This window comes from Oncorhynchus nerka, linkage group LG22 (assembly GCF_034236695.1).
Source record: "Oncorhynchus nerka isolate Pitt River linkage group LG22, Oner_Uvic_2.0, whole genome shotgun sequence".
Lineage (NCBI taxonomy): Eukaryota > Metazoa > Chordata > Actinopteri > Salmoniformes > Salmonidae > Oncorhynchus > Oncorhynchus nerka.
Genome location: NC_088417.1, coordinates 46,612,826 through 46,638,353, shown reverse-complemented (window position 1 = coordinate 46,638,353; position 25,528 = coordinate 46,612,826). Strand labels below are relative to the sequence as shown.

The 25,528-nt window shown below is 41.0% G+C and overlaps 1 protein-coding gene across 4 annotated transcripts in view; it reads left to right on the top strand.

Annotated features, from left to right (window-relative positions):
- The window catches only part of LOC115105261 (gamma-aminobutyric acid receptor subunit alpha-1-like), a 35,756-nt gene extending 10,593 nt beyond the window's left edge, over nt 1–25,163 (top strand). For all 4 annotated transcript variants that reach the window (XM_029627062.2, XM_029627060.2, XM_029627059.2 and 1 more), the window contains exons 8-10: nt 1,320–1,472; nt 20,257–20,459; nt 21,287–25,163. In XM_029627062.2, coding sequence (XP_029482922.1) covers nt 1,320–1,472; nt 20,257–20,459; nt 21,287–21,613 — 683 coding nt within the window. In that variant the 3' untranslated portion in view covers nt 21,614–25,163. The remainder of the gene's footprint in view (nt 1–1,319; nt 1,473–20,256; nt 20,460–21,286) is intronic.
- The last annotated feature ends 365 nt before the right edge of the window (nt 25,164–25,528 follow it).

The window sequence follows — 25,528 nt, the reverse complement described above, 5'->3', positions numbered from 1 at the left end:
GTCAAACATAAAGAGGCAATTTATTGCTACCTAATTAATTCCCATTGCTGTCAATCCATTGATGAATTGGGTTATGCCACTGTTACGAATCCCTTTTGGCCCGACAGTCTAGGGGGGATGGTAATGAGACCCGTAACATAACTCATGCAAATTATTATTGTGACAAAGTAAAAGTGTGAACGAAATAACCACGACAACAGAAATCTACCGTCAAACTCCAGGTTTATTTATAAACACACGGTAATGGGGGGAGCAGGAAAAGGGGCTGAGCTGGACCCAAGGAAAGAAACAATAAATATACAAAAACACACCCCTAAGATAGACTAGCCTACTTTAACAGCTAACTAACTAACCAAAAATACAGTGGGTGGTCCGCCCAGTTCTAACTAGTGTATTTAACAAAGTTCACCTTCGGGTAGTGTATGCCCATGGGCGACTTGTCTTGGTTTCCCCCTTTTCCCACCAGCAACAAACAAACACCATAACCAAAAACAATACTCACAGGTGATGACAAAGTGCTATGGAGGTGCTTTAAACAAAAGAGAGGTTAAGACACAAAGCGAGAGTGAAACACAGAGACCTACAGACATGGCATTTACAGAGAGATTGAGCGAGAGATTGAGCGAGAGATTGCTTCAGAGCAAACAAATGATGGGGTTTTTAAACCATGGGGAAGGAACTGTGATAGGGTAGGAAATAGGAGGAGGTGTGTCTTCTGATTGATGATTGATTGTTGACTGATTGGGGAGTGATGATTTTCACCTGTGAGGGGAGAAGGAGAGAAAAGAAACACACACACAGGATACACACACACACAGGATAACTGTATCCGTAACAGCCACGTTACTGAGTTAGTTGATAAATGAGGCCTATAACAATACTAATAAATCTCAATGGCAATAAAACACCATGCTTGTAACATGGCAATCCACTGCAAAGCCCACAAACAGATTTCCTCTCTAGTATGTTATAACAGTCTTATTTCACATCTGAACATTATGGACCAGCAAAGCACCTACTGTAGATTGGATCTAATGTTTTCCATGTACATTTTTTTAAAGGGGGGGTGTTGATTCAGATGCAGATCCAGAGTGTGTAATAGTCACATGTACAAGGGTTGCAGGTGTGATTGCAGGGTGCAGTGAAAGTCTCAGGCGCCAAGCTCCAGCATGTCGCAGTCAAAACTGCAATCTCACTATTTCTTTATTGTGTATCAGGTCGGATTTGTAGGATTCACAGGAGCACAAGAGCTTTAACAAGTGGCCTTCCGACTGGCATAATTCTCTGTTTTAACCTCTCTCCATCCCGCCCGACAACAGGAGAGTATGTTGTCATGACGACACACTTCCATCTGAAGAGGAAGATTGGTTATTTTGTCATCCAGACGTACCTGCCCTGCATCATGACAGTAATCCTATCCCAGGTGTCGTTCTGGCTCAACAGAGAGTCCGTCCCAGCCAGGACTGTGTTCGGTGAGTCCCTGCTATTTCATACCAAATGTAAACCAGTTGACATGCAATGTACACAGTCACCACACAGTGTTAACGAACCACAGCAGGCCTTCACACCAGAGGGAACAGCTTGAATTCAATTACTATAGTAGCAATGTTGATAGAGGTCTGGTGCCCATCAATTAATGAGCTTGTATCAAAGTGAAGGAAAAGTAACACTGACACTCACTCACATTGGTTGGTTTCCTAAAGTCAGTATTAAACCGGATTGGTTGAATCCTCTTATTACCGTCTGAGTTCTAAGCCTACTGTATACTGGAACACTGCACCAGCCAGAGGAGCATTAATTCTTGATTCAACATTGGCTGCAGTGGAATTTCAAGTTCTACGTTGGCTGAGTGTGGCTGTGAGCATGGATGTGCGTGTGTGTGTGTGTGTGTGTGTGTGTGTGTGTGTGTGTGTGTGTGTGTCTGAGCTCTTATGCAACAGCATCCAAAAGGAAGGCTCTTGTTCGTCAGTCTGCAGAATGCTGCTCTCTAGCAGAACAGAGCGGCGGTTGGCTGGGCTGTCCTTGCTTTACCTCCTCCTCTCTATGCGCATCGCCGATGTCCGTGTCTCCCTTGGCCGAGTATTTAAAGGAGCTTTCCAAGCTACATAATAAAGTGTCTTTGTGAGTGTGATGCATATGATTTTTCAACAGCAGCCCTAGCCTGTACTGTGTTTGCTGCAGGGTTCATGCGGAGCTGTTACGCAGCCTACCTGGTGCTGTTCATAATGTGGCAGAATGAGGAGTAGGGGAATGAAGTTGACCTAGATGCACAGCACTATCTGGAGCGTGTGTCTTCCTCATGTCATGTACCGTACTTCTGTCTCTGGGAGCAAAGAACTCACGCACACTACACTTCGCTATAGGGTACTCATTATTTCAGGCAGGAGATGGGCATGTTTCAAGAGATAGGCTTGGTCAATGGCATATGTCATTGATAATAAATAATGCATAATGAATGATGCGAGTGGCAGTTGGTATGTTTTATTGTGACATTAATCGCTAGGCTGTTGACAAAAAGTAAATTCATGTTTATTTGTTGTCAAGACGTTTATTAACAAGCCTGTCTTCACAACTCTTGCAACGTAACTTGTACAAGACATTAAGAAATAATTAGTGAAATTAGTAAGTAGTATTTGTCTCATCAAAACATATTTGCTAGCATATTAACTAACATAAAATGCTATGTGTATTGCCTCCTGGCTGATATCCGATGTCGGGGTTCCGTGTGAGTGAGCAAACACGGCGTATAGCAAATGCACAGCCTCCCTTTTAGATAAATTGGCAATTTAAAAACGCAGCATAGGGTTATCTATTTGCCATTGTTGTGATTAAAGAAGGCAGATCAATTCAGAGCCAGGATATTGTCGTGGGAAAACGATTTGCTGTTTATTTATCTATCATCCCAATGAAAAAAAAACATACAAATATGATAATGATTGTATGGCTCTGAAAGAAAATTCATATGTTCCATTATATTTCATTTTGGAGCGCAGTCCTCTTATTATTTGTCTGTGGCTTTCATAGACATCAACGGTGCTCGGGAAGATTAGCTCTTTTTCTTCCCTTCTCTTAATGTGAGCATCGCTATTGAACGTCTTCTGGGTTGGCGCGTGCCACTGGCACGGTACGACATGTGCAGATTAGTTTTTAGTTATTGATAAGGGCATGAATAAACCAGTAGCCTTAAGGTTGACACAGTAGGCTTCTCTGATAGGGGAATGGAGAGGGCCCAGAGTTAAATATTAGTTTAATTTAAGATTTCATTTGATGTACTTGATTTATTGGTTCAGATTTTTTTCCATGATTTCCTTGTTACAGTGCTCTCTCTATCTAAGTCAGCAAAGTGTGACAGTCTCATTGCCCCACCTTGCCATTCATTACCTGAAATGTTGAATTTCATTTTTTTTGCAGTGTACCTTTCAACACTATCACCCTTTATCTACAAAATGTTCCTCCCTGCTACCTGCCGTCTGTGTGCGAGGCAAACCTTGTTAAAAGATGTATGTTATCTAAATCAAGTGTCAGTTGCTTCGGCACACAGAGCTCAATTGAGCGGAAGGGTTCCCAACAATTGACTTATACCGCCATCACTCCACTCCACCAGAACTTTCCGGATGGTTTTCTCTGTTCATTAAGGGCCTTCAAACTCACCCGCCACACGCAGTCTATTAGTCCAACTTGTCAATACAGTCATTTAAGACGAGCGTCAAAATCATGTTTTAATGAATCCCTCGCTGCAGTTATTTGAAGTTAAAAACAAATAGAAATACCTAACCGTGTCACTCTCTATTCTATAAGCAAATGCTACCGTGCCTACCACATGACTTTGATTTCATTCCACACGTCATTTGGGATTATAACACTTGTGGTTAAAAAAAAACAAATACGACGTGAAACAACATTAGAGCCAGTGCAATGTTTCCATGGCAACACAGCTTGCTGTCTTTATGTATGTTAGTGGATCCTTCAGGATACTTTGGAGAAGAGTGTGGTGGGGAAGGAAGGAAGGAAGGAAGGAAGGAAGGAAGGAAGGAAGGAAGGAAGGAAGGGAGGGAGGCAGCTGCCCAAACGTACTTCCATCCAACCACCAACCAACCCCCGTGAACCTTCTTAAGGCACGTCGAGATGCAGTTGTGATGCGTTTTCCTGCAGGCTATGGATCCTAGCTGAACTTCTAACAAAAGGATGGCATGTAGGGGACCTCAACTTGTAATCACCCCCGGCAAATCTCCTAGCATGGAAACCCAGCCAGTGATGAGCAGACTGAGCCGTGGGGTGGATCACGTGAAGTCAGCGCTGCTGCGTTTCACACTACCTAGATGTTTCTACTGTAAACGCCCTATCTAGCCAGACGACGAACAGTCTGAGCCTTTGACGTCGCCAATTTATGACAGTAATAGAAGATGGAGCTGATTTGACACCCTAAAATAAAGGAAAGTGTCTGAGGACTGCTTCATTGTCAAGATTGTGTAAATAAATATTGATGGTAGTAAGGCCTTTCAAAGAAATTACACCGCTGTCATGGTACTTTGGTATAGTAGAAATGGCAACATGGCTTGACCCTATACGCACCTCGGATTCAGAGGGGTTGGGTTAAATGCGGAAGACACATTTCAGTTGACTAGGTATCTCTTCCCTTTTCCATTTATACCTATCTGCAAAATGTATTGTTCCCTCTAAAATGGAGTGGAGAGGTTTGAGCATGCATGTTTTCGGGACATTTTTTTTATTTTTTATTTTTACCATTTGTATTTGTCGTTGACGTGATTGCATTATTATGATCTCTTTGTAACACTAGGGTCTCAGCATTTAATGTGTGTGAATAGGGTGTAGGAGTTGTGACGGACTGTGAATCATCAAAAACATCATGGGAACAACAGAGAACTGTTCATTCTGGTGGCCAACAATGACATTCAGAGCTCGGAGGAGAAAGTGAATCGCTTCACTTAGTTGCTTTCATAGCTTTAAGATTGCATGAGTTCTGTCTGATTTGTGATTTAAAAATTAGATTAATGTAACAAGGAAAGGTCATTAGTGGTAAATATATGTCAGAAGGCCCCACACCACCAGATATAATTATTTTCAAAAGACTTCACTCAAAAGACTGCGAAGTCTACAATAATTCCTTAGGTAGGTTTAAAGGGCGACTGTACTTCGTGATTTGGCCTCGTTTTGAAGATTTCTCATAAAGAAATGCTTAAGCTAAACGAGAGATGTCTTGGCGGTGTGGTTTGATGTGGGTGTTATGTTGGCATATCGTACCCTGGCAGATTTGTCCCTCCTGGGTCACCGTCAACGTTCCCTCAGAAAAAAATGTTGTCTCTGAGCAAATGACAGTTCTGCTGAGCATAACCTTGAACGTTGTGAAAATTCTGTGCATCTTCCAGCACACATTTACTCTGAACACTGAGGCTGTACCCGCCTTAAGTTACAGTTTTAACAGTGGTCAAGTAGGCTACTGTGGCTATTTTATCATAATGTTGGCCTACCAGAGTGGCCTACCAACAAAAACAATGGAGAAAATGCATCCCATAACATTTGAACATGAAAATAGCTGTTCTACCATTCAGCGTACAGTAGCAGCCAATGTGTGGTGTTCAATGTAGGCCTACATTCCATGAGACTTTTGAAAACAATATGCAGGGCTTGACATTAACCTATTTATCCACTTGTCCTTCAGACAAGAAGGTGACTGAAAATGTTGTTGTGTTGTTTGATGCAAGAAACCACTTTACAAAATCAAATGCATTATTATTTCCATACCATTCTTACTGAGAATCAATTATGCTACAGTACTTATCTTATTTAAGCCTGTCTGTAAATATAACACTGCCCCTTTAAGACAAAAATAAAAGGTCTTTACCTGACTCACTTTTCAAAGATGTCTAGAAATGTACACATTTTGTGCTCTTGTAGGAACCAATCACTCCCCTATTGCTGACTACAAATGATCTATAACTGGGCTAATATCTCACTAACTAGTAAAGGATTTGAAAAGAATTGCACACGTGGCTACATGTAGCTCTCGCTTTGGTCTCAAAAACATGCGCATCTACTTATGACCGCTCATGCTTTAAACACACTCCAGTTCAAAGTAATGGCACAGATCCATAAATGGAAATGGTCTATTTGCATATAAGCTTACTGCAGCTCTGGTTGTTTATGCCGCACTGGTCTGTGTAGAGTACGGGCTGAGTAGTGCGTGTCAATGCAATAGAATCCTACTCCGATGCGTTCTGCCTACAACAAAATCTCTTGCATAGTTAGTTTTGTTTCGGTATGATGCATTGAAAGTGGCTAATATTGCCTTGATTCAATCGCAATTGCCACAGTAAAGGGAAATGTTAATGGTGTTAACAGGGAAAACTTTAGAACAGTGGTCACCAACCTTTTCTGAGTCAAGATCACTTTGATTCAAAATGCTGAGTGAGCATTTGCTGAGTTAGCATACATTTAAATAATGAGCTTTTTTATTTTACTGGGCTGATGGTGCCTGCATCTGATGGTCAGTCTCAGTGGAGGGAGAGAGCAGCAGACTGAGGGTCCACCTCTCAACATCCCTCCGCTCTCCCTTTCCTCCACTGACACGGACCAAAAAGGGACACCGTCTCTTCCAGCGGATGGAGAAACTCGAGTCGCACCAGATTATGTCAGCCTCATGCACAAATTCATGTTGTTACTCCTATGAACAGAGAAAGTGAAATATTCCTCGATATTAAAAAAGACCCAAGCCGCTAATAATATCAACAACACAAGCCTATAGATAAACTTTCCTAAACATTCATTACTGCTGCACTGCTTATTGTAGTGGAAATAGGAAGAATGTGCATTTTATGGCTTATAAAAGTGTTGACAGTGCTGAGTATGAATTTAAACATGAACTCAATCATAAATACAGCAACGCTTCACTGTGTTCGTTGACAGTCTCTCTCTAGTAATGGTTTTAAACATTTTGAAATCTCACAGTATCAATTTTGCTGTAGCTTTCTTTTATGCCTGCTATTTACTGCAGACATGGTCATCTGAGGCATCCGATCTTGTACCTTCAGACACATGAAATGGTTCAAAATGTTAACAGTTTGCCTGCCCGGCATGCAGGGCAGCTGAATCGGACGCACCAACAGCCCGAGACCAAAGAAATAAAAATAGGGACACAAAAGGCTTTATCGTTTTTTTTAACAGAAATGTTTGGCAATCGACTAGGAATGCCTTAGAGATCGACTACTTCCGGCTGGTGACCACTGCTCTAGAAAGTTGAGTGAAGTTCAATCTTGTGCTTCTCTCTGTGGTCTGACATTTATGCATAGCAGTCCAAGGGAGCTGCGTGGCAGTCTCGGGGCGGCACGCGCACAGTTTAGATAAAACATTGGTTACCGTAGCAACAACATAGCCACTTCCTCAAAATAAAATAGTCAGAATTAATCTAAGATAAATCAAATAAAATAGTCAGAATTAATCTAAGATAAATCAAGAAATCTTGTTATTCATTTACAAGTTTTTTTGCAGAGGTCTTAGTCGCTGTGAGCCAAGTTAGGCATTACTTACTATGCACTGAATGGAGCTGCATGCGTGCTACACAGTGAGGCTGAAGTAGACATATCAACATTACCTTGCTTTTGTATGGAATCAAAGCCATACAAAACATGGTGTCAGAATTCAGAACCAAATAGGTACTGTATATCCTTGACTAATCAGGGATAAACACATAGTAGGACGGGACGTCCAAACTAGCTAACCAGCATCAAAACATTTGAATAACGACAACAATGACTTACCCGGTAATTTCAGTACGTGAGCCTATGGACATAAAGGGCGATACATACAACAACTGGACATTTGTTATAGCACAATGAGATAGCTACCGGTCTGGATGAAAAGGAAGCAAAAGTACGCATAGCAACTCTGCTAACCGTGATGGGAAAATAACGTAATCTCTTTACAGAGGCATCTTCATGTGCCTGAAGTAGAGAGAACTGACTGTAAAAAAATATAGAAGCACTACAGAAACACTTGGAGTCATCCAGGAACGTGATCTACGAGAGTTACATATTTAATGCTTGTCAACAAAGTCAATGTGAAACATCAGAGCAGTGCATTGCAAATCTGAGGAAGCTGGCAGACACGTGAATTTGGCGTATTACGAGAGGAAGTAGTCTGTGACAGGCTTATCATAGTCACTAAAGATATAGCTGCGTGAGTGCACATGCTCAAAGAACCCATTGACATGCGTTGTTCAAGTGAACAAGCACAAATGGAAATCAGGAAAATTGAACCCAAGTACATTATACCTCCCGGGAGCGACATTCAGAATCAAAACGGCAAACATATGGTTGTAAACAGACAGAGTTTACAGGGGATAATAACAAACATAGAATGCAAATGACTTACCCTGTCATTACTGTTGTTCAGTTCATCCAAAGCCAAATGCCCAGCATATGGTGTCACCTGTAAAGCATGTGGCAAACAAAACCATTTTGCCAGAGTTTGTAAACAGCACAAACCTCAACTGAATCTATTAGAGGAAGATAATGAGTCAGATGGCCAAACAACATGCAATGTGGTACATCTCACAGGTAAATTCTGTGGAAGACGAGACAAAAAAAAAAGTTAATTAACCTTAAAACCTTTCACGGCTAGGGGTTCCACTGGCGGAACGTTTCGACAACATCCGGTGAAATTGCAGAGCGCGAAATTCAAAATAAATTATTAAAAATATTTAACTTTCATACAATCACAAGTGCATACACCAAAATACAGCTTAACTTCTTGTTAATCCAGCCACCATGTCAGATTTCAAAAAGGCTTTACGGCGAAAGCAAACCATGCGATTATCTGAGGACAGCACCCCATCAAACAAACACATGACAATCATATTTCAACCCACCAGAAGCAACACAAAACTCAGAAATAACAATATAATTCATGCCTTACCTTTGAAGATCTTCTTCTGTTGGCACTCCAATATGTCCCATATACATCACAAATGGTCCTTTTGTTCGATTAATTCCGTCGTTATATCCCCAAAATGTCAATATATTTGGCGCGTTTGATTCAGAACAACATAGGTTCCAACTCGCCCAACATGACTACACATTATCTAATAAATTACCTATAATCTTGGTCCAAACATTTCAAACAACTTTCCTAATCCAACTTTAGGTATTTTAAAACATAAATAATCAATCAAATTTAAAAGATGGAATAAACTGTATTCAATAGCGGATTAAATGAAAGTGGAGCGCCCCAAACACAACAGTACACTAGACTCGACACTCAGTCTGAACAGCCATAATTCTTCATTTCTCAAAAGAAAAACATCAACCAATTTCTAAAGACTGTTGACATCTAGTGGAAACCCTAGGAACTGCAACCAGATGCCTCAGAAATCTAGATTCCCATAGAATATCATTGAAAACACAGTCAACTAAAAAAACACATTTCCTGGATGGTTTGTCCTCGGGGTTTCGCCTGTCAAATAAGTTATGTTATACTCACAGACATAAAGATAACAGTTTTAGAAACTTAGAGTGTTTTTTATCCAAATCCTAGCTTCTGGGCCTGAGTAGCAGGCAGTTTACTTTGGGCACGCTTTTCATCCGGACGTGAAAATACCACCCCCTATCCCAAACAGGTTTTAAGCCATCTCCACTAAGTGATGAGCCATTGACATATGACCTCAGCCATACAATTAAATGTCAACTAGACACAGGATCAACAGTGGATGTCATAAGCTATGGGGACCTACAGCGAATCATACAAGATGCCAATCCAGTTCTCCCACCTAGAGTAGCAAGGCTACACTCAAGCGCTATATGATGGCACACTGATAAAGCCAACAGGAGAATGCAATCTCAAAGCAGATCATGATGGAAAATCGTTTCATATCAAATTTCAGGTCATGGAGACATCCCAGCTTCCTCTGCTGTCAGCTGACACGTGTGAAAGACTCAGTCTACTACATTTGAACCACAGCCATGTGTTACATTACGTCGACACCCCGAGCACCACATCCACTGAGGTCATCATGACAACTGAGCAGATCATCTCCAAGTACAAGAACGTGTTCGATGGGCTTGGCTGCCTTCCTGGAGAGCTACACCTTGAGGTCGACAATGCAGCCCGGCATGTGCAGCAGCAACCAAGATGGATACCTATTCCACTGAAGGAAAGGATCACAAAGGCCATACATTCAACGGACAATGCAGACATCATCACAAAATTCACAGAGCCAACACCGTGGGTCAGTAACATGGTTGTCATTGAGAAACCTGATAAACTATGTATATGTATGAACCCCAGTGCACTCAACAAAGCCTTACTGAGATCTCACTTCCAGATGTCCACAACAGAAGAGATTTTACCAGAGATATGCAACACAAAGGTATTCTCAGTACTCGATGCCAAGATGGATATTGGCAAGTCAAAGTTGATGAAGTGAGCAGCGATCTAACAACCTTCTGGACACCTGTAGGCAGGTATAGATGGCTGAGAATGCCATTTGGAAGCAAGTCAGCAGATGAAGAATACCAGCGCAGGCAGTGTGAAGTACTAGAGAGACTAAAAGGAGTGAGCGTGATCGCAGATGACATTCTACTCTATGGATGTGGTGACAGGAAGAGGCGATTGCAGATCATGACAGAAACCTTACAGCTCTCCTGCAGAGTAAGAGATGTCAACCTGAAGCTGAACAAAAATACATTATTGTTAAAGCTACCTAGTGTGACATACATGGGTCATCTTCTCACCACAGAGGGTCTTCGCCCTGACCCAGAGAAAATAACAGCCATTCAGAACATGGGTACAATGACTGACGTCAAGTCACTACAGCGGCTGTTGGGGTTTGTGAACTATCTTGCAAAATTCATGCCCCACCTATCTGATGTGTGTGAGCTGCTCAGAAGACTGACTGACAAGGACATTGAATGGACATGGCTACCACAGCATGACGCAGCAGTTGAGACTATCAATCAGTTAGTCACACAACATCCAGTGCTCAAAGACTACAACCTGAATGATGAAGTCACACTGCAGTGTGATGCCTACAGAAAGGACAACCTGTTGAATTTTCCTCCAGAACATTGACTCAGACAGAAATAATGTCTCTCCATTGTTTTTGCAGTTTGACCAGTATCTGCACTGCAGAGAGTTCATCACAATACACAGCATCCACAAACCGCTTGAGACGATCTTCAAGAAATTATTACTCACAGCACCCAAGCAACTGCAGAGAATGTTGCTATGGCTACAAATATACCAACTCCACGTGCAATACAAACAAGGCAAAGAACTACATGTAGTTGACTTCCTTTCCAGAACAGCTCAATCAACCACAGAGCACAGACAAATACAAACACCAGCCATGGTCTACGCTATGGGTCTAGCCACAACTGACCTGGAACAGGTGGATCACACCAGTGATGTCAACATCTCAACTAAGACAGTGGACGTACAAAGAGGAGCTCACCACAGAAAATGGAGTGATATTCATTCCTGACATGTTACGAGCTAACTTTCTACACAAAATACACTCTGGCCACTGAAGCATAGTTGGCCAGTCTCAGAAAGGGATGTGATGCTGTTTTCTGACAAAGGATGACAGAGGGTGTAGATCTTTATGAGCAAATGTGCAACCTGCAACTCCATCCAGAAGAGACAAAAAAAGGAGACCCTCATCCTCCACCAAATCCCTCCCATGGTCCAAGATCGGGATGGACTTACTCACAGTCAACAAAAGCAACTACCTCATCATGGTCGATTATTACTTGGACTACTGGGAGCTCGATGAGCTGACGGACACCACACCAGACATGGCATTGTCCACACAGAATGAGAAGGGGGTTGGGGGCATTTGCTGATGAGTGGGACTTGAAACATGTGACGTCATCACCGTATCACAGTCAAAGCAATGGAAAAGCATAATCAGCTGTGAAAATGGCTAAAACGCTCCTATGAAAGGCTGCGATGGCGGAATACTCCAATAGAGAGACTTCACAGGTACAGCTACTCATGTCCAAATGCACACGCACGATCCTACCCACCATGACAAAACTTCTCAAACCCCAAGTGGTACAAAATGGAATTCCAAGAAAACTACAAAAAGGGCTGACAGCAAAACACCACCATGACACACATGCCTGTGACATGCGCAACATCGTCCAAGGACAAACAGTAAGGATTCTTCTCCACCCAAACAGCTCAGCCAGCACTTGGACGCTGGGCATATGCACTGATCAACTCAGGGACCGGTCATATGTAGTAATAGTGAATGGTAAACAATATGGGGGAAACAGAAAAGACATTTGGCCAGTGACTGAACAACTCAGGATCCCCCCGAACGACCATCAAACAAATATGGATGAGGATGATTGGGGACCATGGGACCAACCCGCCATTCAAGCTGGTGGTAAACAACAGGCTGCTGATATGGAAGCAGCCCCACCTCCTCAAAATATAACTCTGAGACACACCAGAACCAAGGCAAATATCAGGCCACCTGTGAGATACTCCAAAGAATATGTTGTTTCATCTAAAAGGTTATATATATATTTTTTTGCATTTATATTTGTAAGAGGAAAACGGGTAGTCTGCTTCTTGACTTTAAAGTTCATGCTTATTGAAGGTACTTGAATAAGAACACAGATATATGTTTTGGTTAACAGTGTAATGTTGTCACTGGCAAGAGTCTAACCCAGTTCTCCTGTTCATGAGTCGAGGAGGAGTTATCTGCATGTGTTGCGCAAAGGAAGATGTTACGAGATGTCGCCAAGAAAATAGATGGCGCTGCAGTTATCTGTATTTGAGTGTGATACTATATAGTACTAGTGAGCCAAGTTGAGCATTACTTACTGTGCACCGAATGGAGTTGTATGCATGCTACACAGTGATGCTGACTGATTTGCAAGCTGGTAAACTATCGTAAATAAAGTACAAGCTACATGCTGTTTATCAGTGCCAAAAAAATCACTTGCTAGTGAGCTAAGTTTAAACTTGTTCAATGATGCTAGAAAGTCATGTTATTAGCTAGCAGGCACATTGAGCAGCCAGGCCACAATCAGGTCACTGGTGAGTGGCGACGTGTGTGTTTCGGTGCCATTTTGTTTTTTTTATAACTTTCTCACTATCTATTACCAGAGTGGGCATCTGTTTCGAAGTGTTTCATAGGGAATCATTTTACAAAACAAGTCGTGGGGCGACACAAGATGCTCGCAAATGGGTTTTGAAATATTGACAAGTTGCAGTTGGGATACAAGTGCGTTCTGATCATCTCCATTCTCAAGTAATTGACACTATCAAACATATCAGCAAGTAGCCACTCCATAAAGGTCTTAGGGCCAAGGGATATTTCAACATAACACTGTCGATGTGTTGACTTACACTACCGTTCAAAAGTTTGGGGTCACTTAGAAATATTCTTGTTTTTGGAAGAAAAGCCAATTTGGTGTCCATTAAAATAACATCAAATTGATCAGAAATACAGTGTAGACATTGTTAATGTTGTAAATGACTATTGTAGCTGGAAACGGCAGATTCTTTATGGAATATCTACATAGGCGTACAGAGGCCCATTGTCAGCAACCCTCACTCCTGTGTTACAATGGCACGTTGTGTTAGCTAATCCAAGTTTAGCATTTTAAAAGGCTAATTGATCATTAGAAAACACTTTTGCAATTATATTAGCACAGCTGACAACTTTTGTACAGATTAAAGAAGCAATTAAACTGGCCTTCTTTAGGCTAGTTGAGTATCTGGAGCATCAGCATTTGTGGGTTCGATTACAGGCTCAAAATGACCAGAAACAAAGCTCTTTCTTCTGAAACTCGTCAGTCTATATTTGTTCTGAGAAATGAAGGCTATTCCATGCGAGAAATTGAAACTGAAGATCTCGTACAAGGCTGTGTACTACCCTTCACAGAACAGCGCAAACTGGCTCTAACCAGAATAGAAAGAAGAGTTGGAGGCCCTGGTGCACAACTGAGCAAGAGATTAGGTACATTAGAGTGTCTAGTTTGAGAAACATAATTGCAAAAGGTTTTCTAATGATCAATTAGCCTTTTAAAATGCTAAACTTGGATTAGCTAACACAACGTGCCATTGGAACACAGGAGTGATGGTTGCTGATAATGGACTGTACGCCTATGTAGATATTCCATTAAAAAATCTGCCATTTCCAGCTACAATAGTCATTTACCACATTAACAATGTCTAAACTGTATTTCTGATCAATTTGATGTTATTTTAATGGACAAAAAAATTGCTTTTCTAAGTGACAGACCCCAAACTTGTAAACAAGACAGAGGCGCTATGTAATGGACAGGTCTGTCTCACTGTCTGGAGGTTTTTTATTTTTTATTTTACCTTTATTTAACTAGGCAAGTCAGTTAAGAACAAATTCTTATTTTCAATGACGGCCTTGGAACAGTGGGTTAACTGCCTGTTCAGGGGCAGAATGACAGATTTGTACCTTGTCAGCTCGGGGATTTGAACTTGCGACCTTTCGGTTACTAGTCCAACGCTCTAACCACTAGGCTACCCTGCCGCCCCAGGTTCTGGCTGCTATGAGTGGGCTGACGTGCCGAGAGATGAGTTCGGATTGATCTGCCATGTAGCATGGTTATGTCTATAACATGAGCTGGTCAGTATGTGTAGCTTATCCTTTCTAACACATCACGTAGCAGAACTGCATAAGTGTTGCTTTTGAAAACAGTGGAATTAGAGTATGATTTTTAAGAAGATGGAGAAAATTCTGGCGTTTGATTGCAAATATGCAGACGGAGTCGACCAGAGAACACACAGAACGCTGTTATATAAAACACCTGTCTCCGGATTACATCTTCAAACTAAGGGCAACCATGGCATCCGTGACAGAGAATGTGAAGCGTCCATCCATGTATATGGGTAAGATAGTCTAGCTAACTATATTTTCAGATATTACACGTTTCTAATTTTGTCAGAAAGTTGTTTTCATTTAAAGTTAAAGTGTACTGTTAGCTAGCTAGCTAACATTAGCTGGCTGGCTCGCTAGCTAACATTTTGTGTATGATCATTGAAGTAATATTATTAGTATCTCAGAGCCATTTGCATTGCCAGTTACAGACTAATGTTAGCTAGCTGACATTGAACCTGGTTGGTTAGTTACCTGCAGATTCATGCAGGGTAATAACGTTATGAGTTGGGATTATAGTTCATTGTTTAGCTAGCTAGCTACAATGTCTAAACAAAAGACTGCACGATGCAAGTAACCATTTCAATAGAATGTTCATGATGTCTCTGTGACAACTGTCCATAGATGTAGCTGGTAAATTCGCTCTTGCTATCTACTCTGATTTCAGAGCACTCTCGTCTGAAGGTGCCAGAGTGCAGAATTACTGATGAAGTTACAGACGCTCAACACCTGTTGAATATGGCCGGTGTCAGTAAACGTAGGCAAAAAAGCGAACTAAATTGTTGCCAGTAGCACAGTTGCAGTCACCAACGCTCTGGATAACATAAAAGCCTAACCAGCTCTAAAACAAAACGGTCAGAGTGAGCTGTTCTCTCATTTGTGTCTGGAAGTAGCTAGCAAGCTAGCCAATGTTAGCCAGTTTTCTTGGGTGCTTGACTGTTGTTGTTAAGTCAGAACGCTCGTGTCAACCCTACTCCTCGGCCAGAGCGTTCAGTTATGAACGGACAATTTGACAACGCTCTGAGTTTACGAATGCCCAGAGCACACAGGCACTCCGAATTAAATTTGCGAACACACCCATAGTATAAACCAGCCTTTAGTCTTGACATTTTTGTTTGTTTAGTACATGGCCTCACATGTGAATCTGTAAAGAAATGGGTGGGGCTAAAGCTTAATAAGAGGGAATGAACGATGCTGAATGGGTGGAGCTCTCCAGTAGGTGTACCAAAACATTCAGGGCCATTTTCTCAAAAGTGAGATTACAAGTTTATCAACTTTCAAAGCAGAATTACTTTCCCATTGTTCCTCAACTGTAATGTGTGATATACAATTGTCTAGCTATGAGTCTCTACTTTTATCCAATGTAAAAAACATGTTTTGCTACATAAGACCAAATTGAGCCGGTCAGTCACATTTACTCTTTGTAGTCAATTTTGACAAAATAATTTCTGTTTCTGACTCATATCAATGCCACATAGGCCGTTTAAAACCAGGGAAGTTGGTTCAAATGGATAGTTTAGCTTTAAAGAATACATTTTATTTTCATTTCTTCTATTCTCCAAAATAAATGGAAAAGGAATAGAATTAATAAGAATAATCTGGACTCCCCAGTAATGTTCCCTGAATTTGTTTTGGGCACTGAGCAAATTTTTGGTTTTGTGAGCGGAAACTCGAACATTGTGAAAATGTTGTGCATCTTCCGTTGCGCTTTTACAGGGAACACTGAGGCTGTGCACTTACAGTTTTAGACAGTAGCCAATAGAATATTGTGGCTATTTGAGCATAATGTAGGCCTATGAACAAACCAACTAAGTTTAAGAACTGACGCTGGAGATGAGAAGCAGGTACAGAGAGTTGAACATGTAATTTAGCACTGACATGGAACAGGACAGGAACAGTGTCAGAACCGAGTAATACAAAGACATACGAACTTTAATGCTGAAGCGGGGGACCTTCTCAGGAACAGGCAGATATAGGGGAGGAAATAAACACAGGTGAGTGAGTCCAGGTGAATGTAATGAAACGCTGATGTGCTTCATGAGGGGAGCAGGTGCGTAAGGATGGTGGCAGGAGTGTGTAATGCAGGGCAGTCTGGTGACCTCGAGCGCCAGGGAAGGAGAGTGGGAGCAGGCATGACAATAAACAAATCCCTGAACATTTTCACATGGAAATAGATTTTGATTTATATGATTTAGCTGACAGTAGCCTATACTGTATGTGGTGTTCAATGCAGGCTTACATTACATTTTTTTTTTAAATTACATTATGAAGGGCTTGACAATAGTAAAAAAAAAAAAATTCTTGGTCTGTAACAACATGGGCTAAATATGTGACTTTAAATTGCATTGCATTGTTTTGTATGATGCAAGAAACCATTTTACAAAAGAAAAACAATTGTTATTACCATACACATAATGTGACAATGTAGGATACCTCTCTGCCTATTGACTTATTTGCATATATTCAAGCCTGTCTTAAAATACAACACTCCATCTTTAATTAAGACATAAGCTTTTTACCTGACTGCAATGTGGCCTACATGTTTTATACTCTTGTAGAAAGCAGTAACTCCCCATTACTGATCTACACTTACAGTGCATTTGGAAACTATTCAGACCCTGTGACTTTTTCCACATTTTGTTACGTTACAGCCTTATTCAGAAATGGATTATACATCTTTTTTTCTCATCAATCTACACACAATACCCCATAATGACGAATCAAATACAGGTTTATAGACATGTTGCACATTTAATAAAAATAAAAGTATTCAGAACCTTTGCTATGAGACTCAAAATTGAGCTTAGGTGCATCTTGTTTCCATTGATCATCCTTGAGATGTTTCTACAACTTGTTTGGTGTCCACCTGTGGTAAATTCAAAAGGCATGCACCTGTCTATATAAGGTCCCACAGTTGACATTGCATATCAGAGCAAAAACCAAGCTATTAGGTTGAAGGAATTATCCGTAGAGCTCTGAGACAGAATTGTGTCAAGGGAAACAGATCTGGGGACGGCTACCAAAACATTTCTGCAGCATTGAAGGTTCCCAAGACCACAGTGGCCTCCATCATTCTTAAATGGAAGAAGTTTGGAACCACCAAGACTCTTTCTAGAGCTGGCCGCCCGGCCAAACTGAGCAATCAGGGGAGAAGGGCCTTGGTCAGGGAGTTTCAGAGTACCTCTGTGGAGATGGAAGAACCTTCCAGAAGGACAACCATCTCTGCAGCACTCCAACAATTAAGGCCTTTATAGTGGAGTGGCCTGATGGAAGCCACTCCTCAGTAAAAAGAACGTGACAGCCCGTTTGGAGTTTGCCAAAATGCACCTAAAGAACTCTCAGACCATAAGAAAAAGTATTATTTGTTCTGATCAAACCAAGATTGGACTATTTGGCCTGAATGCCTTGGGTCACGTCTGGAGGAAACCTGGCACCATCGAATACGGTGAAGCATAGTGGTGGCAACATCATGCTGTGGGGATGTTTTTCAGCAGCAGGGACTGGGAGACTAATCAGGATTGAGGGAAAGATGAACGGAGCAAAGTACAGAAAGATCCTTAGTGAAAACCTGCACCAGAGCGCTCAGGACCTCAGAACGAAGCAAAGTTTTACCTTCCAACAGGACAATGACCCTAAGCACACAGCCAAGACAACGCAGGATTGGCTTCGGGACAAATCTCTGAATGTCCTTGAGTGGCCCAGCCAGAGCCTGGACTTGAACCCGAACAAACATCTCTGGAGACCTGAAAAAAGCTGTGCAGCGACCCTCCCCATCCAACTGGACAGAGCTTGAGAAGATCTGCAGAGAAGAATGAGAGAAACTCCCCAAATACAGGTATGCCAAGCTTGTTGCGTCATACCCAATAACACTTGAGGTTGTAATTGCTGCCATAGTACTTAATAAAAGGTCTGAATACTTATGTAAGTGTTTTTTTTCTTCACAGTTTTTCATTGTTAATGCTTTTGCCAAAATGTCTAAAATCCAGTTTTTGCTTTGTCATGATGGGGTAGTGTGAGAAAAAAACACAATTTAATAAATTTTAGAACAAGGCTGTAACATAAAAGAAATTGAAAACGTAAAGGGGTCTGAATAGTTTCCAAATGCACTGTATCTATAACTGGCCTAATAACTCGCTAACTAGCAAAGAATATCAACAAATGCGCACACACAAGGCTCTGTGATCTGATCTGAACTGAACTGAAAAGCGCATTCACTCTTCGATGATTGAAAGACCGCTTGTGGGCTACCCCCACCAAAATCATTCTACTCCGTTGCGCTCTGGCTCTGCCTGCAGCAAAATCACAGACCCAATCTTGCAAAGTTACATTTGTTTTGGTTTGTTGCATTGAAAAGGGTCTGATATAATGTTGATTCGATCACAGAAAAAACATTGATCTATATAGTGCAATCTAATGTGGCGAACTTGGCAAAGTTCAATTTCTCTTGTCTCTACGTGGCTTTAGAGGGAAAATTGCTCCACAGTAGCAATTTATGGTCGTGTAGAAACCACATCACACAACCAAAGTCCAGACCAAAAGCAGTAGTCACAAATTGTCAGTCTATACAGCATCAGGCTGATTCTCTGATGTGTGTCTCATCTTTCCACTTCAGTCTCAGTGAACTAAGTCTTCCAAGCAGAGCAGAGCAGGGAGAGACAACGTCTATCAAGTCTATCAACATATGACGACGAGGCGCGCATTGCCCGTTCCCTAAACCTGTGCACCCAGTACCATTGCATTGTAACACTATGGTGTTGGAGGAATACTATATTATATTGGCTAATTCATAAGCAGCCTCTCATTCTGTCCCTTGAATTGTCTTCTTTGGCCCCAGCCGAGATCTCTGTGTCTAAGCCGCTCGGCTGTTGTTGTTTTGTGGTATAAACATCTGCAGCAGTCCGCGTGGATGAGCAATGCACCGACAGACATCCCCTGACCTGCTTCTCTTCTCAGATCCCCCCCTACTCTCTTCTCAGATCCCCCTGCTTTAACAAAACCCGTCCACAGTACAGAACGACAACCTTGCATAATCCTGTAGGCTTAACACCCTCCGCCTTTCTGTTTTTAAAGTGATACAACCTTTTTGTGTGCAGGTATTATGCAGGCTTAAAATGAAACGCATGTCTTTTGGTGCTTTTATCCAAAATAAATGTGCCTCCACCGGCATTACGTGATAATTCCTATTGTTCTGGGGCTGCAGTCTCATTGTTCATGTAATGCATGAAGCTGGAATCAGGGAGGTTATTGGAGAAGTTGGCAAGCTTTTCGACCAGCCAATCAAATGTTATGCTCAGGCTGCCAACATAATGGTAGCTTATGCTTTGTCCATTTAAGCAATTTTACCCAGTGGCCAATTGTGTTGGTACTGATTCAAGATGCGTAAAGTTACATATGTCAACAGCAGTGTGCTTTACTCTCACCAGAACATCCCCATTTTGGAAATGGCCACACATCCTAGACTAGGTTGGACAGAGTGTGTAGTTGTAGGACGTAATATGCCTATTTAGCGTACAATGTAAAACCCAAACCAGCAGGAACATGGTCTATCTATTCTCGTCTAGAATGTAACTCATTTTCCCTCTCTGTCCCTACAGGAGTGACAACTGTGCTGACCATGACCACCCTCAGTATCAGCGCTAGGAACTCTCTCCCAAAAGTGGCCTACGCCACAGCCATGGACTGGTTCATTGCAGTCTGCTATGCTTTTGTCTTCTCTGCCCTCATTGAGTTTGCTACAGTGAACTATTTCACAAAGAGGGGCTATGCCTGGGACGGAAAAAGTGTGGTTCCAGAGAAGGTATTAGTGGTGTTATCTCACATAAATTATGTGTTGTGATATATTAATCCTAGAATCCTTAGTTGTTATCCATTAATTCTTGAAGAATATAATGAATAAAAGCCTCATGAGCTTAGTTCAACTTCCGTACAACCAATCAGAACCTAAAATATCTTGCTTGTTTTACTCCGATGTTTGTTAACAACGTAAATGTAAAGAAACACTGTATAGCCTCAGACATCGTTAAAACGTATACATTTGATATCGTGGATGGTCAGTCCTTGCATCAATAGCTGTCTATGAATGTGAGAGTGGTTACATTTCACCAGCCGCATCCCGTAGCTTTTTTAGTGAAAGAGGGGCAGGAAGAATGCTTTGTTATTGTTTCAATTAAGGATTCTAGCTTTTAAGATAGCAAAGCTCAAACATAATCATCAGGGGTATTCCACCCAAAACCAGAGCAGTTACTTCTACATTATCGGTGGAGCACAGCAAGCGAGGGTTTAGTTTTATGTCACAAACTCATCTCAATGCAAATGAGATTCTTGGGACATGACAAAAACATGAATAGTTTAGAGTTCCTGCAGTCTTCTGGTGCAGTTAGACGTACAGTACATTACTGTGTGGTCTCTACCTGCTCCTAAACAAAATTGAGACAAAATATTAGACAAACTCTTACACAATGTCTTGCCATTATCACACACTGTTTTGCCATGTTTTTTTTTATCAGACATCAATACTTATCTATAAAGGATGTCCCCAGTTTGAATTGTTAGCTCGTCAATGTGCTTTGTTGGTTGGTTTCTCGTGAGATAATCCAAGGCACTGTTTGTTTACCCTACTTGCAGCAAAAGAAGAAGAAGGAGTCCCTCCTGAAGAAGAACAACACCACCGCCTACACCGCCGCCACTGCCACAGCCTTCGCTCCAAACATTGCCAGGGACCCTGGTTTGGCCACCATTGCCAAAAGTGCCCCCCCTCCCCCCACCGAGCCCAAGGAGGAGCCCAAGCCCAAGCCACCAGAGGCCAAGAAGACCTTCAACAGCGTCAGCAAGATCGACAGGATCGCCAGAATAGCCTTCCCGTTACTCTTCGGAACCTTTAACCTGGTCTACTGGGCAACTTACTTGAATAAAAAGCCCAAGTTACAGGGGATGACCCCGGGATCCCACTAATCCCAATCCCCCTCCCTTCTCTTTTTTCCCGAATGTTTATTTTCAGAAAACATGGTGTCCAAAGCCGGTTGAGTTCCCAGTCGCCACATTGCTTCAATGTCACATACTGTACCTTCAACATGTAAAAAAGAGAAAAGGTTTTAGGATCAGAGCAATGTGATGACTATAATGGGAATTGTTTTGGGAGGGAGAGATTATGCTACTAAAGATAATATGCTATAAATAATACATGATATACGCAAGAGAATGCTATTCTACAAATTCACATAGCCCAACAATTTATAAAGATCTATTCTTTGTTTTAGTTTTCCCCTATCTTATATATATGTTCAGTTGTTGTTTTGCATTAGATCATTGCCACTGTAAAAGAAAATTGTGTTTTTTTGCATGGACTGGGAATTTTTCTTCTCAAAGACCAATCAACTGATGGCCTAGTTTGTTTGATATCAGTGACAAAATGCTACCTGCAATCTCTGTCAAATATTCTTCCATTCTCTGTCGTTGATGTTTTGGGGTTGTTCATTTCCTTTGTTGAAAGAATCAAGATAGGGGTTCAGCAATAGCAATAAAACATGTCTCAGTGGAAACAATGTCATTCATTCATGGGTTTAAGAAGAGGATAGAAACGATTCAGTCATGTATGTGCAACATTATGAATACAATTTATTTCGTTTTATTGTAAATAGTATCAAGTGTTAGAGATGTCAATATTACGTTTAAGCTTTTGCAAAAGTGTAACTAAAGGGTATTAATATTCAACATGTGGCAGAGGACATTTTTTTTTTTTTTTTACTGTTTATGAAACATTTAAAAAAAAGTTTGTATGAAGAGAGTATTCACTGGTTCACTCCTAAGTGACAGTTCCTTACCAAGTCAGTGTTCCACCGATGGCTGGTCAACATTGCCAGTGGTTATAATTGAAATATAAGTTCATATCTATTCAACTAAATCCCATAGCTATGTACACACTAACAACAACAATGTGTCAAAGTCTGGGGCGGGTTACTAAATGAGTAAGAATGTAAAACTGTCAAATCTAAATGTCGGAATGCATTTTATATTTAGAATTAAAAAACACTATTATTATTTACTATGGTTTCTGGTTTCTATGGCATAGAAGAGCCCCTAGAGGGTCATTTCTACAGGGCCCAGAGGACTGTCAGCAGCATTGTTTAGTTTCTAAGAGGGCTGCCAGCAGTAAGCATTGCAACGGGCGGGCGGTGGCAAATGCATTGAGAGTGAAGAGCAGTGCCTTTTACATTTTCAGGGTTTAACTAGGGATTGGCTACTCCCTTGATTCATGGCACTAAGTTTTACATCCTGCTCTATTTCCGTGACCCTGTGAAGGCGCCGTGGTTCCCATCTTCTGTTGACGATGTTTTAGACAACACTCAGAAAGTACCAGCTACACTGCCTTCAGTCTCACATGCCGTTCGGGGAATGTTCATTTTTGACTGCATTTGTTGCTGCTTGATGTTGATGGGAGAGAACACAGAGGCATTAAACGTGATGGGCTAGTGCTGTGTCCTACACACAGGAAATGTCTTGTAGTTCTATGATAGTATCGAATACCTATATTTTTGTAGCATGATATCAATCCCTCCTCCGAGAGACCCAACGGGTACTAAACCGAACATGTTCCAAAAATATTGTTGCTTTCTTTTTATTGATTTTATTTTTTCACATTCAAACATACACTAAAGAGATGTTTTCTCAGATGTGGAAAGTTGAAGTTAATTGTCCTCAAATTATGTTAATGTAGCAATATTGATTAGCAAGGGCTTTTAAAAAAGATCTGCATTCTCCGGGGTGATATCCATAGCTTTATGTTGACCTCAGTAATCATAGTTCCATGTGCAGCGTCGGTATCCAAAAACTCTTTGGAATAACGGTCATGGGCTTCATGTCTTTCTTGTTTTCAAGTCGTCAGCACCCAATTTGCTTTCAGAAAACCATGATCCAAATTGAGAGTGGGGGCATTGTATGGCATGGGTTGTGGTGTTTTTACAATAAATGGGTATTGTAGTACTGGACATTGTGCAGTGGTGACGATATCTCTGGACTGTGTAGACTGACTTGTGTGTATTGTAGATCAGTGCACAGGGGTGAGAAGGTTATAGAGCGTCCCAGAGGGAGAAGGAGAGAGTCGGTTGCATTATGACCGATGTGAGAGGATCTGTTGCTGGAGATAGAAGGCTTTCAGTATGCAAAGTGCACACAAGTCCTGTGTGAAATGTGTAAATATAAATATTTAGATATTTCAATTTAAACCTATTGTATGGATGTTTACTATCATGACGAAAAAAGGATAAATAATATACATAATGCATATATGACTATTTAATAGAAAAATACTACCCAAGATAATAAATATTGTTTGTACCAACCTATTGTTAGGCATTTTTCACATTAGAAGCGTCCTTTACATTCATGTAGTCAGCTTTGTGCTATCCAAGGACAGCTTTGAAACACGTTAATTAGCCTCTTTCCCCCGACCCCTGTGTTTTCAAATTAACAAGGTCTTGTAAAAAGCTTAACTCTTTAATCAACCATGCATCCTTAGACTTTTAACCATATTTCTGCTGGGTAATCGTGAATTACTCTTCTTTATTTTTGATGTGCAGGTCGATCTATTGATGGGGAGATGGCTTTGATGGCTTTTTTTTATGGCAATAAATGGAGTCAATGGAAAAACCAGAAAAGTACTGTATATTAAGTTCACATGGATAATTATATTTGAGGATTTGCTAATAATCAGTGATGATAAATTGCTAAGTGGATAAATAAATGTTTTTCCTTTTTCCTTTAGCTTTCAAGATAGCAAAATCAAAGAAGAGTTTCTATATATTGTTTGCTAATTAAAACCTCAGCTAAAATACACTTCCTGCCATTCAGAGTGGAAAGTGGACCTCCACCAGTGTTGTTATTTTTTTCATACTCATTTAGGAAGGCATTGTATCTGTTCCAGAGCACTGGCTGTGGAATCTGTGGCACATTTGCAAACATGAGCTTCCAACCCCTTCTCCTTTCACATACAGCAGCTGTAACATGTATATAAATGCATCGCAAACCGATCCCCTATGTTGGAGACCAAGTAATCCCCCATTTAGAACTGTTGTTCTGGACAGTACTTGCTTTTCAAAGTTGGGTCTTTGATCAATGTTAGGTACTTGTGGGAGTTTTTTGTTTTCTTGTGTTTTTATTTTTCAGGCATAAAAAAATAACTATTAATTTAGAAATAAAACCTCATTTTTTTAAAGCACAAATGTTGAAGATATATAATGGGTGAGGGGTAAAACACATCCACACTCACTGATATGTGTTTGTGGTATATAACGTATGATTACAAGCCAAACGATGATGGAGATGGGGTAGTATTCTGTTGGATTGGGTGGAAAGGTATACCTTCTGTAAATGTTTGGTTTTGTTACGATATGGCCCTCTGTAGAATCTGATTCTCTGCATAAGTCTTTAAATAAAAGAGTGGAAAAAAGTCATGTTGACATTTTTATCAATGTGTAATAAATTGAATTATAAAAATGCCAACACATCATTCCTTGTCACTTTTCCTTTTATATGCGTTTGGGCTCATTTTTCCAACCAAAGATAATGCTTGGTAAGTGACAGTTCATACATTTAAGTGTCAATTGGGGAATGCGAAAGTAGAATGCAAGACCTTTGCAGCTTACTACAGGCATAGAACATACATTTGGCAGGGATTCAAATGGACGTAAAGTGCAATTTCGCACAGGCAACGGTAGACATATGCACAATCATGTCTCCAGTGGCAGTGTTTGGGTGAAAGGGATAAGTTGACATAAATAACAAATGTATCTCCTCTGGTTAAATTGATGTAAAGTGCTGTAGGGCTCTTCTATGACTTCTGTCTAACTCTCTAAGGGGCGCTGAGGTTAG